Source organism: Passer domesticus, chromosome 1, assembly GCF_036417665.1.
Source record: "Passer domesticus isolate bPasDom1 chromosome 1, bPasDom1.hap1, whole genome shotgun sequence".
In the NCBI taxonomy this organism is placed as follows: domain Eukaryota; kingdom Metazoa; phylum Chordata; class Aves; order Passeriformes; family Passeridae; genus Passer; species Passer domesticus.
In genome coordinates this window covers 103,340,272-103,357,291 of record NC_087474.1, presented here as the reverse complement: position 1 = coordinate 103,357,291, position 17,020 = coordinate 103,340,272, and the positions used below count along the sequence as shown (strand labels likewise).

Genomic DNA, 17,020 nt, shown 5'->3' with positions numbered 1-17,020 from the left:
TATCAAAATGAAAAGGTAATAAATGTCAAGATTTGATTTCCCATCCCCATCCCTCTTATAAACTGTGTTGGTAGCATCAGTTTTCTAGTGGCGGCATCTTCTTGGGAACAGCAGGGTCACACTGGGCAGTTGAGCAAAAGCTTTTGGTAACTGGATTTGAATGGTTAGAGTTTGTGCTGGGTCTCAAAGGTACTGCCCTTCTCTGCACTGTTATTTCATGACTTTTTGTTTCTCCTCCCTCCTCTCCAATTGGGAAATGATGTTTTAGAGGATATTTTAGGAGTGATAGGCAGCTATACTTGCAGCATATTCTTTTAGAACATGGTTCTATTTATGTTTTCCCTCTTTCTCTTTAGCAGGTAATCTAAGCAGAGGAAGGAAAGCAAGCTGCATACTTAAAATATTTAACATTTATGCTGGCTTTGTTTTGCTTGTTGTTGCAGTCATGATTGTTTCTCCTGGGAACTTTTAAATTTGGGAAGCTGATTTTTTAGTTCAGGAAAAATCAAATATTCCATGATCAGTTCCCTGAAAGCTGTTAGTATTTTGTGTCCTAAAAATACTTCCAGAAGCAAAGGTCACGTTTGTCTGCCCAGGTTTAAAGCATGTAGAAGATTACTTGATTACGTAAAACCTGTGGGATCTAAGTGTTTGCTCACATGGTGCTCATCACAGTGAGAGCTCTGTAACTAGAAGGTGGTTTAGATACTGTGGTGAAACTTTCACCTCATGTCTTTCATTGTGTATAGGTTTGGCCATGCTTCAGCTCAATGAGAGACCTACAGTTGAAAAACTGTTCAATATATGAGACTAATACTATGTATGAGACAATGTATGAGACTAATACTTCCTGCAATGATTTTAATTTTCTATATTGCATGGGGTATTTAAATTTTGATTATTTTAACCTTTAAGTTTGCATAAAAGACTAACAGTAACTCTTTTTTTGGTAGGTGCTAAACCAAATGATCTTCAATTTGTAATATCACTGTTAAGAATGGATGGGGAGGAAAATAAGAAGAGAGATGATGCTGATGAGAATTTACAAGTTGAGTTGCCAGAAGAATCCCCAAGAAATACATCAGGAGAAAATGCTGGATGTGACTCTTTATCTCAGCAGAAAACAAGACTTACATCAGATGAAGTGCTCAGGGACCTTGAAAAGAAAGAAAGAGAGAATGGCGCAAACAAAACAGCGTTGTCAGAATCACCAAACCTGGATGTTGTTGAAGCAGAGAAACCTGAAAATGTCTCCAGGAAAAGAAAGCTGAGTTCTTCAGAAGACATGAAAGATACTGGAAGGAAATTGCAAAAAGTTTTAGCTGGAGAATCACATGGTATAATAGCTGGAGCTGTAAAGAAGGAAGGAGTCACCAGTTGTCCTGATAGTGACTTATTTAATTCAGATGTACTGTGCCTACGTTATGATTTCAGATGTGCTGCTGATGATGCCATATTGAAAATTCACAAGGAAAATAAACATTCACAAGACACATCAGCTGCTGTTTCTGATAAATTATATTCTTCAGAAGAAATCAGTGTTGTCTGTACAGCTGAAAACATAGACAAAGACCCTAAAGGCAAAATTAGTGATCAATGCTTACCTTCCTGCTCTGATAAGGAAAAACATAAACAAGAAAGCCTTTCTAAACCATCCAAAGAGCAAACACACCCTCACAGTAGTTGCATAGGTGAGTGTAGTTCAACATCACATATGCATGTTAAGCGAGATCGTGAGAAATCCAAGATATTTTCTTGTGATCTTTGTGGTTTTCAGAGTTCTGAAGAGAGTCTCCTAAATTCTCATTTCCTTGGCAAGACTCACCTTCGACGCCAAAATCTTGCTGCAAGGGGAGGATTTGTACAGATATTGACAAAAAAATCCTTTAAAAAACAACAATCTACTGCAACCAAAGACAGGAATGTCAGGGCCAAACCTGGGACCAATAAATTAAGAGCAAGAACTGCTGATGCAAAAGAATTAAGTGTTTACAGCACACTGAAAGGCTCAAAAGTAAGCTTGTCTAAACAAAATGATGGCAGTGAACTTGTTGAAATGATACCATCTTCAAATACTCCCACTGAAAAAACAGATACTGTAACACAAGAAACGTTGCTTTCTTCTGGTACAGAAGGAGATGATAAAGTTCATACTGAAAAACTAGAAATACCAGGACCATCAGAAAATGTTTTGCAGAAAACAGAATCGCTTCCAATTACTAAAAAGCTACTTAACAGTTTACACAGGACAAGGAGATTTGATAAACTGAAACACAAAAGAAATGTTTTCTTATTAAGGTCTTCATTTGGACAGAGTAGGTCTTCTAGATTAAAAAGGCAGGTTAGAAGAAGATACAGATTGTTGGGGAATAATAAGAGACCCAAATCTGAGACTCAGAGAGTACATGTAAAGCCTATCTCCAGCACACAGCTTAAACATGATGAATCAAGCCCTGTGTCACATACAGAACTAGAAACAGATGCTAAAAGTAATTGTAATACTGCAGCAGAAATACAAGATCTTACTGAATATAAGCCAAATACCCCTTCTTCTAGCACTGCAGGTGATAAAGATTCTGAAGTTAAACTTACTGTTGATGATGGTGCTCTTCATACTTGCATGGATTGTGGTCATGTTTTTCACAACCGAGAAAGTTTGGAAACTCATATTGCAAAGCTTCATACAAAAAGGATCCAGTTTCATTGTCAGATGTGTAGCTATTCCTCTGGAGTCAGGGAAGACATGAAGCAGCACTGTGAGGAGAGTAGGCACCAGATGGGTGGTTGTAGCTTTAATTGTCAACTCTGTTCATTTACCAGCTTGAATGTGGACAGCATTCAAAGCCATATGAGCGAAGTGCACAAAATGTCCCATAGTTGTCCAGCTTGTGTTCTTTTTTTTCAAGTGGAAGAAGAGCTGATAAATCATCAAAAAAATGAGAAACACGATGGTTCATTATTTCAGCAAGCTACTCCGTTGAGTAACAGTGATCAGACCTTGCAAGTGGTACCTTACAGTGACTCAGTATCGAACAATAGCCAAAGACTTGCAAAGGAAAAGGAAGTGTCAATGCAAGCAAAAACTCCAGACTCTACCTTCATAAATCACAGAAATGAACTAAAGCATTCTGTTCTGAATAAAACCCAATTTCAATGTAAAAAGTGTTTTTATAAGACAAGATCTTCCACAGTTCTTACAAGACACATAAAACTCCGACATGCACAAGAGTATCACTTCCTTTGCAAAGCATGTAATCTCTACTCACTGAGTAAGGAAGGAATGGAGAAACATATCAAAAGAAGCAAGCATCTTGAAAATGCCAGGAAAAACAATATTGGACTACGTTTTGAAGAATGTATTGTAAAGGTTTGCGTTGGTGTTGGCGGCATTAAATCAGTGGTAGATACTTCCATTGCTGGGAGTGGAAATGCAGAGGTGGATAAAGAAATTATAGGTGTTTCATCCTCTTCCGTGGAAAACATATCAAGAAATAAGGAATTTGTTCTACTTGAGCAAAGGATTGGTGAAAATGAATTGGTGTTAGCTGATGCATCCAGAGGAGGGAAGCCTAAAGGTACTATTTCTAGGACATGTACCCATTGTGGCCTTTTGGCCTCCAGTGTTACGAATTTGACTGTTCACATCAGGCGAAAGCACAGTCATCAGTACAGTTATTTGTGTAAGGTTTGCAATTACTACACTGTCACCAAAGGAGATATGGAACGTCACTGTGCAACCAAAAAACACAAAAGCCGTGTTGAAATAGAAGGATGTGGAAAACAGAACTCAGAGATCATTGTTAGCCCTGAAGGAAGTAATTTTGAACCCATGAGCAAGAAGATTAACAGCCCCATGACTGCCTTGCCTGAACATGTTGAGGATGGTGGCCAGTCATCAGATTTGGAAAATTCTGTCTTAGACAATCAGGAAGTTGAGCGAGGAGATGCTGAGATAAAAGCTGCAAATGCCAGTAGGCTACCAGATATGCAGCCTGGTAGGAATCCACTGAATATAAACCAACAAGTGTTGCTGGAACCAGCAAGGGTTGCTCAAGACTGTGACCCAAGCTTCCAGAGAAGAGCCATGGGTGCAAACGACAACAAGTGTGTACACTGCAGCTTCATTGCTCATTCTGCTGCTTCTTTAGAGCTGCATGTGAAGCGAAAACATACAAAACAATTTGAATACTATTGCATGGCTTGTGACTACTATGCTGTTACTCGCAGAGAGATGATAAGGCATGCAGCAACAGAGAAACACAAACTTAGAAGAGAATCTTATGTTTGTTCTTCTGGGGAGGAAGCAAATGCAGCAAATATCACTAAAGAAGGTGCTGCTTTGCCTGAGGAGGAGCACCATCACAGTGCAGGAGAATCAAAAATTAATTTACATGAAACAAAGTGTGCCAGTGATGCATCAGAAGGTGATCATATGAATAAAAGCTTTACTGAGTGTACTGCCTTAAATGAAAATACATCTCCAGGAATCTCTAAAGATGTCAATTCCCAAAATGTAGTAGGACATGAATTTGATAAGGAGTCTACAAATGGAGGAAAAAACCCTTTTTGTGAAGGATTCCAGCAAACTCCTAAGAAAGATAACGTTGTTGAACTTGTCAAGGAAGTATCAGTTAAAGAAACAGGTACTTGTGAGGTGCAGAAAAGTAAGCATGGTCAGGAGCTGCTCAACTCAGGTGATGACTGCACTGTGGAAAATCAAACTAGATCAAGCCACACAAACTGCAATTCAGAAAAAGGTGTGGAGAGCTTGGAAAAAAATAGTGAAAACCCAGAAGCAGAGTGTAGAGACAAAGACAGTCTCAAAAAAATATCACTGAAGAAAGATAACCCACTTATGCTAAGTCTTCCAGAAACAAGTAGTGCAGTAGAGCAGTCACATTTTTCTGGAAACACTGGAGAAGCAGTACAGAATAGACATAGTTTAGATTGTAACAGAAGTTTCAGAGAGAATCCTACTGGGGAGGAGGAAGAAGCCCTTATGGAAGCACAACGTGAAGCTGAAGTAACTATAAATAACAATGTTTGGGAGGCAGATGGCTCAACAGCTGAGGGCACGCAAGAAAGTAGTAATGAGGCTTTAGGAACAGTTATCAGTGCTGATGATAAAGGAAAGGCAATGCAAAATGTTGGCAAGTTCGATTCTTCTATAGTGAGGTTAAAAAGTCATCAAGATGGGGAGGCCACTGACCATTCTGCTGAAGGACAGATGTCAGGGGCAGTGAAAGCTAGTGAGCTCACAGTGACAGCAGACACTTCAACAAGTGGTGGGAAAAAGAAGAAGTCAGAAGCAATTTCCCTTGGGGAATCGACACGTATTCGCTGTGATGACTGTGGTTTTCTAGCAGATGGCTTGAGCGGACTAAATGTTCACATAGCCATGAAACATCCTTCAAAAGAAAAGCATTTTCATTGCTTACTCTGTGGAAAATCATTTTACACAGAAAGCAACCTTCACCAGCATTTGGCCAGTGCCGGGCACATGCGAAATGAGCAGGCGAGTGTGGAGGAGCTGCCCGAAGGAGGCGCAACCTTTAAGTGTTTGAAGTGCACAGAGCCCTTCGATTCAGAGCAGAGCTTGTTTCTCCACATCAAAGAGCAGCATGAAGAGCTGCTGCGGGAAGTCAATAAATACATTGTTGAAGACACTGAACAGATAAACAGGGAGAGGGAAGAGAACCAAGGCAATGTCTGCAAGTATTGTGGGAAGATGTGTAGAAGTAGCAATTCCATGGCCTTCCTAGCTCACATCCGTACCCACACAGGTATGGAAACATTGTCGTTGCAATTGGTCTCTTTAAAACAGTGAATTATACCATTGGTCTTTTTCTGCCCTTTTATATTTCTTAGGAACTGGCATTTTTATCGCCTGATAAGCCCCTGATGAAATTCAAAGTTATCTAAAAGGGTATGAAAATACAGTGATCAAAGGGCAGAAAATGTAAGAACATTTCAAGTACAGTCACCCTTCTGCTTTTTGTTTCAAATAGAGAGATTTTCTTCCTTTTAATCTAAATTGTAACCATTCATTGGTTCTTACATAATGAAGCAGTGGTGGTTTGAGAGATCAATTAGCTGTTCTTTCTAACTTTCTCTTCTGTGCAGTTGTTTAATATCCAAATTGTTTATTTCATTTCAATTAAGTGAAACTTTCAGCATTACATAATGTTTCAGAATAGGCATTTGATATTACATCACTCCTAAATAAATACCAATAAGAAACAACAAGAGGTTTTGGTAGAAATAACTTATAGCAGTTGGAACTGGTCAGCCTTTTTGGAAGGTGGTATGCAGTGCTGATGTGTTGCACAGGGATGTTGCATCTGATTTAGTTTCTGTGCTGATCACACTTTAAATTCATTTTTATGTTTAATTTTAAGTGGAAAATTTAAAAACATTTCTGCAGAAAAATGCATAAGCTGCAGTTCTAAATTTATGTAAAAATTCACTGCGATGTTTCTATAAACCTGCCATACATTCTTTATTTTAAATAGACAGCTTTTCTAAATCACTGAGCTCTGCTTAGACAAGTGGTGTCTCCATGGTTGAATTTATGAGTGGATTTGAATAATAAATTCACATTTCAATGAACATATTTTCATTAAAACTGTAAGGTTTATTTTACTGTACTTTTAAATAATGGCTTATTATGGAAGCTATAGTTTAAATTCATGCAGTATTTGAAACTTAGTGCATGGTTACAAGGAAGAGAACAAAAAGGTAACAAAAAGAAGCATAAAAGAATGGTAATTCCTGGCATAATCCTAAAATAGTTTTGTAAGTTTTTTTTATGAAAAGGCAAGGGCGTGACTGGACAACAAATCCTAAAAATTAATCTTGGGGAACAGAGACATTGTATTTCAAACCTTTCAAAGTATTTTACTATAACTGCAGCATTCATGTATACCAATAACTCACATACTTAATACTTTCAGCATTACTTCTGTCCTGTCAATAGCGTGGTTATCTGTATTGCTTCAGCTAATATCCAACTTGGAATGCAGCGTTAAGTCTTTAGAGGGATGCTCATGTTCACATGGTCAGACCAGCTGTATAAGCCCTTAATATGCCCTCTTACGGCAGATAAAACTGAATAAAACTAAGGGGGAGGATGCTAATGGAGCTCTCTTTAGAATTCTTTATGCAACTGTCTGGTCAAGACATGTTGCTTATAATTGATGTGTCCATTACTTGAATTCTCTTGTAATTATAGTCAATAAGTCTTGTAAATGTGTTAAAGCTCACTAAAAGCATACAAATTCAAGAACAGAGTAAGGCTAATAATTTAAAATAATCAATGTAGGCATTTCAGCACTTAATTTCCCTTGTGTGTTGATAGCTGATCATTCTTAATCCATTAAGATTTATTTAGTCGTTTACAATGCAAAATAGGTTTGCACTGGTCACTTGTGCCATTTGAAAATGTCCACCAGGTTAAGTGCAGAATGTAGTCCATTAGTCTTCCTTGACTATATGTATTAATTGCATTTAAAATCAAGTTAATGTGGATGTGAAAGTGAGGTAACTATCAATATATGACAAAGCAACCCTACTTACATAAGTTACATCATTGATTGTAACATTTAGTAAAAGTTAGTGTACTTTTTAACATCTTGTGTGTAGGTCTTATCATGGAGTATATTTTTACTGAGCTTTTGGATAGCACTAAATATGCAAAGCAAAGTGAAAGAATACATTTAATTTTGCAAGTAATTTTTTGGTGCAGAAGTATAGAAGGTTTACAGAACAGAGTTTTATCTGCCCTCTTTCTCACTGCAACTTTAAATGAAATGGTTTTCTTATGCTTTGCTTATTCACATAAATAGTAATGTGGTGACTTTTATTAATACTTAATGGGAAGAAGGCTTTCTCTTCCAATCTGTATTTTCCTGTTTGTGGTTCTCTTCTTACGGAACCTTTTCTTCCCATCTGTATCACAGTGGATGCAGTTTAATAACAAACAAATATGTTTAGGTGATTGGGAGCGGTGGCAGAAGGAAATGACCTACGGCACCAACTGTATGTACACTTCTTGTAACACTGGTGAGGCAGAATCCACCATTTCCAGCTTCTGACCTATCCCAGGGTAACACCAGGTGCATAAAAGCACAGCCACACATTTTCCCATTTATTGTTCTGATTATATGCTTTTAAAAAAAATCTTTCATTAGCATCTGGATGTGCATAAATAGGTTTATATACATGTGTGTGTATGTATGTGTAACCATCACCAACTCCTTTCTTTTTTTTTAATTGAGTAATCAGTGATGATTTGAGGTGGTGGAGGGAAGGGAAAGTTGCATAAAGATACAACTAATAATTTCCATTAATAGAAAAATAATGTTTCAAAATACCATTAAATAATGTAGGAGATTTTCACATTGCAAATGAAAGGAAAGCATTGCTCTAGAGGACCTAACAAGTAAATCCATCACATGTTGACAAGTGAAAATGAGGAAGTGTAAAGAAAAATAAAAGGAGTAGTAGAGGTGGAAGACTTTTTAGTTTGCAGTTGATGGAGGTCCCCTAAACTTAATTAACAATCATCATCTGAGGAAAAAATCACCTGCAACTGCATCATCTTTGTTTCTTTTCTCATCAGACTTCTCAGTTAGTGGCAGTTGTGCCCAATGCAAGTATGCTGTATTACTCCCCATGTCCTAAACCTAGGAGGAAATGGTATGATGACATTTCATGTGGTTCTGCTTGCTTTGTGTTGGGCCTGAGCTGGGAGCACAGCAATGCCTGCAGGTGCAGGTGATGTTGCCTTTGGCTGGCCTAAAGCTGTGACAGTGAATTTTTTCTTGTAGCTTTGGGACGTTATTGTAATAATGTAAAGCAAGGATTATGGACTCAGGTCTTTTTTTGCAAAACACTAGAATGGTTTATGTCTGCCTGACCTGAACTCTTAAATTTAGTCTTATTTTCAGTTTGGTATGGTGGCATTGATTTTTGTTTGTTTGTTTTTGTTTTGTTTGTTGTTGGTTGGTTGGTTTGGTGTTCCCCCAAATGTTAAGAACCTTATGGTTTCCTGCTACCATCAGAAAATATACATTTGTTTTCCATGCCATAACTTGCGGATAAAGTAGTTTGGTGGATGTTTTTGCTTTTTAAAAAATTTTTTGGCTTTTTTTTTTTGAGTCATTTGGTTGAAAAGATGATATAGTGAAAGCATTTTTCTCTTTTTTTTTCTGAGAACTTAAAGCCAAATGTGTCCAGTAGTATCACAGTTTAAAACAGCATAAGAGAACCACTGAAGTTGGTGATAAGTATGGCTAAGAAATGGTTAAATGTTTTATATTGTTTCAGACAGCTTTATGGCAAATACAATTTTTTTTCTACCGTTAATTTAAATCGTAGTCTTCATTTTTAGTATAAAATTTTGGGTTGTTCCATCCAAGAACATACTGGAACAAATTTGGCACCAACTACCTAAAAGGGAGATACACTGCTTTTGTTTCAGGTGATAAGTACCGACTGGAGCCTGCCAGCACTTGAATTTTCATGGAGTTTAAATGGAGATGTTAACAGATATTCAGCTCTGGATCTGAGAAAAAAAATCAAAAGCCCTCAAGGCCTCAGTGATTTTTGGATAAGAGCAGTCAACAGAATAATACATTTCTGTATTGTCAGCACACTGTAGTCACGATTGGTCTGAACTCGAGTTCTTCACAAAGGAGTCATGTAAATGGAAAACAGCAAAGGTCTTGTATGGAAGCCCTGTGGGACACCTGCAGTAACAGAATGAGGAACGAATTTACAATTTAATCAGTAGGAGAGAAACTAAGGAAACATAGGATAGAATCCACATGGTATTTGAATTCTATGAGAAAAAAAGAGCAGTATAAGCACCAATAGATTTAAAAAAAAGTCATCTTCACCTTGTTGTTATTAATTGTCCAGCTAAAGATCATAAGTTAAAACATCAACTTTTGGTGGTCTTTTAATGCAAAGATAAGGTTTTATTTTTTATTTGCCTTGGCCTCTTTGTAGAATGCAATGTTGATTTGAAATGTCACCAAATTAATGATTAATTCAGTTTTATCAGGATCATTTAAATAAACTGGATTTTTTTTCAGTGTGATGGATAGAATGTGATTGCTGTGAGCTGCAGTCTGAACCTGCTTTTGACATTTAAACATATAAAGCTGACTAGATATAACCATTGAGGTGCTAAATATATTTTACATCTACTTCCAACAGTAGAAATGGAAGTATTAAGAGATCTGGCTTCATTGTCATTGAACTGTGAAATATTCAACCTTGTCTGCCTGTGCTTAGTACTGTTGACTTTTTTATTTCAGTTAGGAGATTAAAATTAAATGCTTCATTTTTCGTTAGCTTTTGGGAATTAAATTGAAATTTAAGACTCTAAAAATTTTTACTAAGATCCTCAATTTCACCAGTGGATTCTTGGAGGATATTCTGTTTTCAAGGGCAAAGTAAAAGGTTCATTGATCAAGTATGATATAGTGCAACATTTTTCTTATCAGAGCTCTTTATGTATATTTATTAAAGATCACATATTTCATATTATGCTTAACTGTATTGGAAGAAGTACTTCACAAAACATATACTAAACATAATATGGAGACTCTTTGACCATATTGTACTTATTTTTAACTGCAATTCTCTGATTTTGATTTATTGATTTAAAGATTTAGTGGTCAGAAAATTGGAAAGTACTTCTAGAATGGTGTTGCTGCGTAAGGACCTGGGGACTGACATGTGCCAAATTTAACTATGTCAGTAAAAAAGATAGTTTTTTCCATCTTGAGAGATGATCACTATTAATTAAGATAGACAAATAATTTGACTTTTTGCTGAACTGATGTGGTACAAGAAATAGGTTGATACTTTTTCCTTGGAGAAATAATTTCAGAGTTCTTTAGTCTGCAGCAGACATTTAATATTAAAGTTTGTTCTTGAAATAAATAATAGCCAAAATGTCAATACTTCTGGTTTGCAGAATAATCATAAATTCTTGACCATAAAACAGTCATAAAGGCATAATATTTTATCCACTGTATATTCATACATTCCATGCCATTACAATAGCTAGGTGATGAATCATTTGCTGTGTGTGACAGAACAAATCTGAAATACCAATGCTAATGTGAAATCTATTCCAAGTTGGAAGACTTGTAATATTATTTTACTTTAAAAATATTTGCTAAAAAAAGAGAATGCTTTGCAGTTTAAACCAATGCCAGTCCACTTTAAGACCATTACCTGAGTTTTAGCATCTGGCCATTGGGAAAGGCATAGGACAACCTTTTCCATGTTTTTGAAATGTCATCTACCTATTGTATTTTCTGCTCATTTTAATATATTTTGTGGATTTTAATGACAAGAAAAAGACCAGATTTAAAGTTAAGAGAGTATTTTCTGTGATCTTGAACTTGAGGAAACTTTAATGAGTACTGTATAGAGTATACTGTAGGTGTCCTGGGAGTTATAAATTTATGTACAAGACACTTTTTTATTAGGCAAAAATCTCAAACAGGTTAAATGTGGGATAGGTTTTAAAAAGGTTATTTTTCCTCAGGAATTTTTATTTCTTTAACCATGGGTGATATTTTATTCTAATTCAACTCATATCTTATGCTAAATTTTACTTAGGATCAAAGCCATTCAAGTGCAAGATATGCCACTTTGCAACAGCTCAGCTTGGAGATGCCAGAAACCATGTCAAGAGGCACCTTGGGATGAGGGAATACAAGTGTCATGTCTGTGGGTGAGTAAATTGAAACAGTCTCCACCATGGTTAACCAGGAGAAGAGCACAGAATATGCATTGTTTCAGAATTGAAAACTGTGATGTGAGCAAGAGTGGCTAAAATTATGCATGCATATCCTCCTTTCCATTGTTATGGTAAATTCCTTAAATACAGTTATGACATTCTTTTCCCACTTCTAATCCTGCACTGAAGATGAGCAATTTTATGGGCTACAAGGTCAATTTGAACCTGTAATCTGTAAATTGACTAAATTATAGGATGTTCATTCACATTGCCAGGGAGAACTGTAAATTCCATTTAAAGACATAAAAAATATATAATATAGACTTTACTGTGTGGGGTTTTTTCTTTTGCTATACTGTTATAATTTTAGTACCATTAACAGATTTCGGGACTCCATTAGGGTTTTCATTCTTTATGAAAACAAAACAGAAGACAGATTTTTCAAACAAACGGATCTAAAATATTGCAGGCATAAGACTTCTAAAATAAATTGAAGTCTTTTATGTGTGCTTGTGTTCCTGTTTGTTACCCAAAAAAATCTTGTTTTTCTTTTAACAATCGTTATTTCCTTAGAAGGATCGTTCATAATGTTTAATTGTCCTTCAAATGTGTTGCATTTAATAGGAGGCATTGAGACTCCTTAATGCAAAACTAATTAATTTAGCAGAAATGTTTAAAAGGTTTTAAAATGCCATGGCATATATGGTACATCATAGGACATTCAAAGTTGGATTTTAATACCCTAGTTCTGATTAAAAATATATTTTAATGTTATTATGCTGAAGAAATTAACTAATATATGCATCATATAAAAACATTTTACACAAACCTATGTAACCTGCTCTAGCAGTCTTATGGCTAATGTGTAGAAGAGCACAGGTTCAATTAGATGGTGCTGTGCACACATGCATGGTGTGGTGTGATGTTGGGGATAATATTCAGCAGGAACAGATATTTTAGCCTTTCTGTACCAATCTGCTGTAGGACAAAGTGAGTTACACATTTTAGAAGACAAGTGAATCTTCAGCTGAAGATGCAGCCGAGTGATTTTCACTGATTCATCTCTCTGTTTTTCTAATAATTTTGCATGTGGCATTATGAGATGCTTTGGATGAGTTTACTCACTTAAGAAAATTAATTGCTGACTTCTTGAAATAAGAAATAAAAATGTATGAGCCCAATTCTTAAGTCTACTGTATATTAGTAGTAGAATAACTTGTGCTACTCCTTATTTTGAAACACAGTTAAAATGAACGTGGTGAGGTATTTTATATTGTTTAAAAAATCCTATTTGCTGTCTCTGCTTTATCAATTGCCAAGAACTTGACATGGAAAGTAGTTAAAAACTACAGATCCACAGAAGTGTTTAGCAAACACTAAACTCTCTTCCTTAGAAGTTGTCCACAAACTTGACATCGATTCAATTGACAAACTTGACATTTGTTCAATTCCCTTTTAACTAAACTATAAAATCATCATATTATTTAAATATTTCATTGTGAGAGAAAAAGTTAAAAAAAATCAAATACAAAAAAGCAAATACCGTATCTTTCACAAAAAAAGAAGAGAATTAAAATTATTAGGATTTGGCATAGTGCCTCATTTTCTCAAAAGCTCATTCTATCACTTCACGATTGACATGTCTGACAGAATCTGTCTCAGAAATGGCACAACTTTCGGCTGGGATTCACAACAGTTATGGAAGAGAGAGAGCAAAACATGTATGAATGATTTAAACTTTGGATTGAAATGGTAGTCACTTTCCTAAGCTGATTGCTTACTCTATGTTGCTGACATGTCATACCTGGTAGCCAGACCTTATTTTCCATTTTTGTGTATTGTTAATTTGCATCAACAACATGGAGCTGTGCTATTTAGATATGGCAAAACAATGGTTGAAGAGACATATACCACAATACCCCATGCTTACAAAAATCTGATTTATGTCCCTGTTTAAATAATCATCACATTTCACTTAATGTGCACCAAAAATGTATTTTAACAATCATATACTAGCACTATTTGGAAAAGCCATTTTTGCACTGTAGCTAACAATCCTGGAGAATTGATCAGGATGTGAAGGAGGAATGACCAGAGTAGTTTGAACCACGGTCCATATAATGAATATGCCATCTTATATGTGGAAGAGGAGAAAAAAGTGTTAATACCCAGTGCTGTATTTGTACTCTTTTAATTGAAAGGACTGGGTAGCGTGTTGGTTAAAAAAATAAAGTAGCAACATAAAAAAAGATAAAATTGCTAGGATTGGCTATCGGATTAGTGGCACTATAGAGCATTGGTACATTAACACCACTGACAATGTCAATTCATTATCATTGATGGCTAAATAATCTTAGAAATGCTCAGTGGACCTATTAGTTCCTGAACATAAGCAGCTCATGCTGCATTTCTTCATTAGCTTTAATTGCTATAAATTTTACCTTTTTAAAAATCATGCTTTAAAAGGTGAAGTGATCTTTCAGGAACATTAACTCTGTAATTTTGTCACAAACAGAAGGTCCTGCACTATGTTTTCTTTTCTACAGTAGTTAATATTCTATCCTCTGACTTTTAGATTCTCAGTAATAAGCCCTCTGCTAGTTGTGAGGATAAATTGTGTTTCAAAAGCTTTTGAATCTGCTTGGGCACTTTTTAAAGGTGAAATGTCAGTGCAATATCATGGTGTGGTCTCAAAATACCACATTTTTAAAGACAAATAATTTCAAAATTTTGGTGTTAAAAAAGGCAAAAGAAAAAAAGCAAAAAGCGTATTTTTGGTGTTGTTTTAGGAAGGTTTTGCTGTGTCTCCATTTTCCAAATGATCCTCATATTTACATGCTACAAAGTACACAATATATAATTCAGCTAGTTGTTGAAAAAGGCAGTAATTTTACTGTGTTGTTTTATTTTTTTTAATTGAAGTTCAGGGTTTGTTTTTCTTCAGCTGCACAGCAGAAACTACGTGACACAGAAATTGGACACTGCTAATGTTTTAACATTTGGAATAAACCGTCTGCTACTCATTGCCTTATCGCAGATGTGTGTTAATTGTTTTCTTTTCCATATCCATGGCTGTAAAATATATGCCATTATTTCAGGGGTAATGTCTATTTTCTGTTTGACTTTCATTTTTGAAAGTCTAACTCTGAAAGTGGCTTATACTTTGGATTAGGTGAACAAATCTTGGTTGCCCAGCATTTAAAATTTTTGTTTCATTTGCCTGGTGAAATGCTGTGAAAAGGCTTATCATTGACTTTTTAAATTTTATCCCTTAGGTAGGATATGAAAAATGCATTGTTCTGCAATTGAGATTTTGAACAGAATTTATAGGCAATGTTTGATTAAAAAATATGTCTATTATTCCTTTGCTTTTTTCTTGCCTTTGCTTTTAGAAACAGGAATTTGGGGTACGTAGTTACATGTTTCAAGTAAGAGTGGCTGCTTCCTTCTTTTTTTTTTCTCTCTCCTTTATGACCACTTAAAAATCGATTGAAGAAGATGGGTATAAGGTAGGTTTGGATTGTTAGGAAAATGTTCAGTATTTAAAATGTGCACATAAACATTTTTCTACCTTCCTACAGATTGAAAGGGCAGTTTTAGCAATGCCTTTATTATGTTAAATACATACAGTATTTAATGTGTAGTAGTCAAGTGTTTTGAGAACAAAAGTAAGCCTTTTTAAACACAAAGGAATTTGGAGGGGGTCAAAAAGATAAAATTTCTTTTTTGTGTATTTTGCTGGAGTATTTATGTATCAAAGTTTTTTGATATGGTGTTTGTTTTTTTTTTGTTTTTGTTGTTTTGTTTGTTTGGGGTTTTTTTCCTTTGTTTTGGGCTTTTGGTGGCAGAAGGTATTAATATTTATTTACTTTCTGTTCTTTAGTTCTCCATTTGCTTTGAAACTCCTTTTCTCAATTATTCTGGAGATATCGTAGGAGGTTCTCATAAATATTTTGCTAAATTCAGTTTTTTCTTAAAGTCTCAAATAAGGTTTGGGGACAGTTATAGTGTCCCAAGCATGGAAATAACCTCACTTCTGCTGCTGTTGTTAATACTAAGAGTAATTCAGAGATTTGAATAAAGTTCAGTATTTTAATGACACTGGTTGCTTGGAGAATGTCTAAACAAAACTACCCACCTATATTGAGCATATTGACTAATAGAGCTTTGTTCTTGATAGATAAGGATGTGCTTTGACGTGCATAAGAAAAAAAAATTTGCTGTACTCCTGTTTGTTGTTTCTGAAAAATCTTCTATATTTTTAGATTTTTTTTACTGATTACTATTAATACAGGCTACTTCTAGTGAAAAGCTGCTCTTAAGATTGCCTTTAACAAGCAAAAAATACTTACTCATAAATTTATTGGTAGAAGCAGCAAAAACATTATCTTTTCAAGGATGCCTTAACATACTGTTATGTAAATTAATTATTTATACTTGTGCATTTTGGTAAATCTTAAATAGAAAGTTCGTACTCTAGTAAAACTATTTTTGTGTGGTATTACCTAGTTTTTGTGCATTAGAAGGGATCTCTGTGTAGATGATTATAATGTCACTTTCTGACCTTTGCAGCTTGAATAATTGTAAATCATTGCTTCATAACGTGTCAGAGAATGTCTGTACTAGGGAATTAAATGGCAGAATATAATAGACCAAATTATTGCCTGTCATGTTTTCAACAACACAGTTAGTATTTGAGTTACACTTAATCATTACGTGCATTAGCAACTTCATTGGAATCCAGCTTCAGGCTGAGCATGAAATACATTACATTATTTAAACCTCTAATGGTAGAAGTCATTTATTTGTGTTGAAGTGTACAACATGCAGAGTTTCATAAAGCAAGGAACACTTGAGAGCTTAATTTATCCAAATCAAAGTCTAAATGCAGATAAACACAAGTGGCAAAAATTAGTAATTTTTATAGTCTGGAAATATTTAAAAATACATGGTTGTGGGTAATTGTAGGCAGCAGGAATAAATTAAAATCACTATTTTTAGTCATCTCTGAGAATTAAAACTTTTATATCTAAATAATCAAATGCATCATGAAATTGCATTTTTGAACGAACAATTAATTATACACATCATGTCTACAGATGTGTCCAAACAAAAAATATATGTTTGGTGCAGCTGTTTAGATCAGAGATAATTGCATGTGAAGTGACTGTTCCAGATCCAGCTATTCTTAGTTTTTCTATCTGCATTTTGCCATTTGGTCCTATCATATACCTGTATCCACAATTAGTAAAGAAAAAT

The 17,020-nt window shown here is 35.2% G+C and overlaps 1 protein-coding gene across 10 annotated transcripts in view; it reads left to right on the top strand.

Annotated features, from left to right (window-relative positions):
* The window catches only part of ZNF407 (zinc finger protein 407), a 333,728-nt gene that overhangs the window by 24,914 nt on the left and 291,794 nt on the right, over positions 1 to 17,020 (top strand). For all 10 annotated transcript variants that reach the window (XM_064431970.1, XM_064431956.1, XM_064431960.1 and 7 more), the window contains exons 2-3: positions 954 to 5,783; positions 11,641 to 11,755. In XM_064431970.1, coding sequence (XP_064288040.1) covers positions 998 to 5,783; positions 11,641 to 11,755 — 4,901 coding nt within the window. In that variant the 5' untranslated portion in view covers positions 954 to 997. The remainder of the gene's footprint in view (positions 1 to 953; positions 5,784 to 11,640; positions 11,756 to 17,020) is intronic.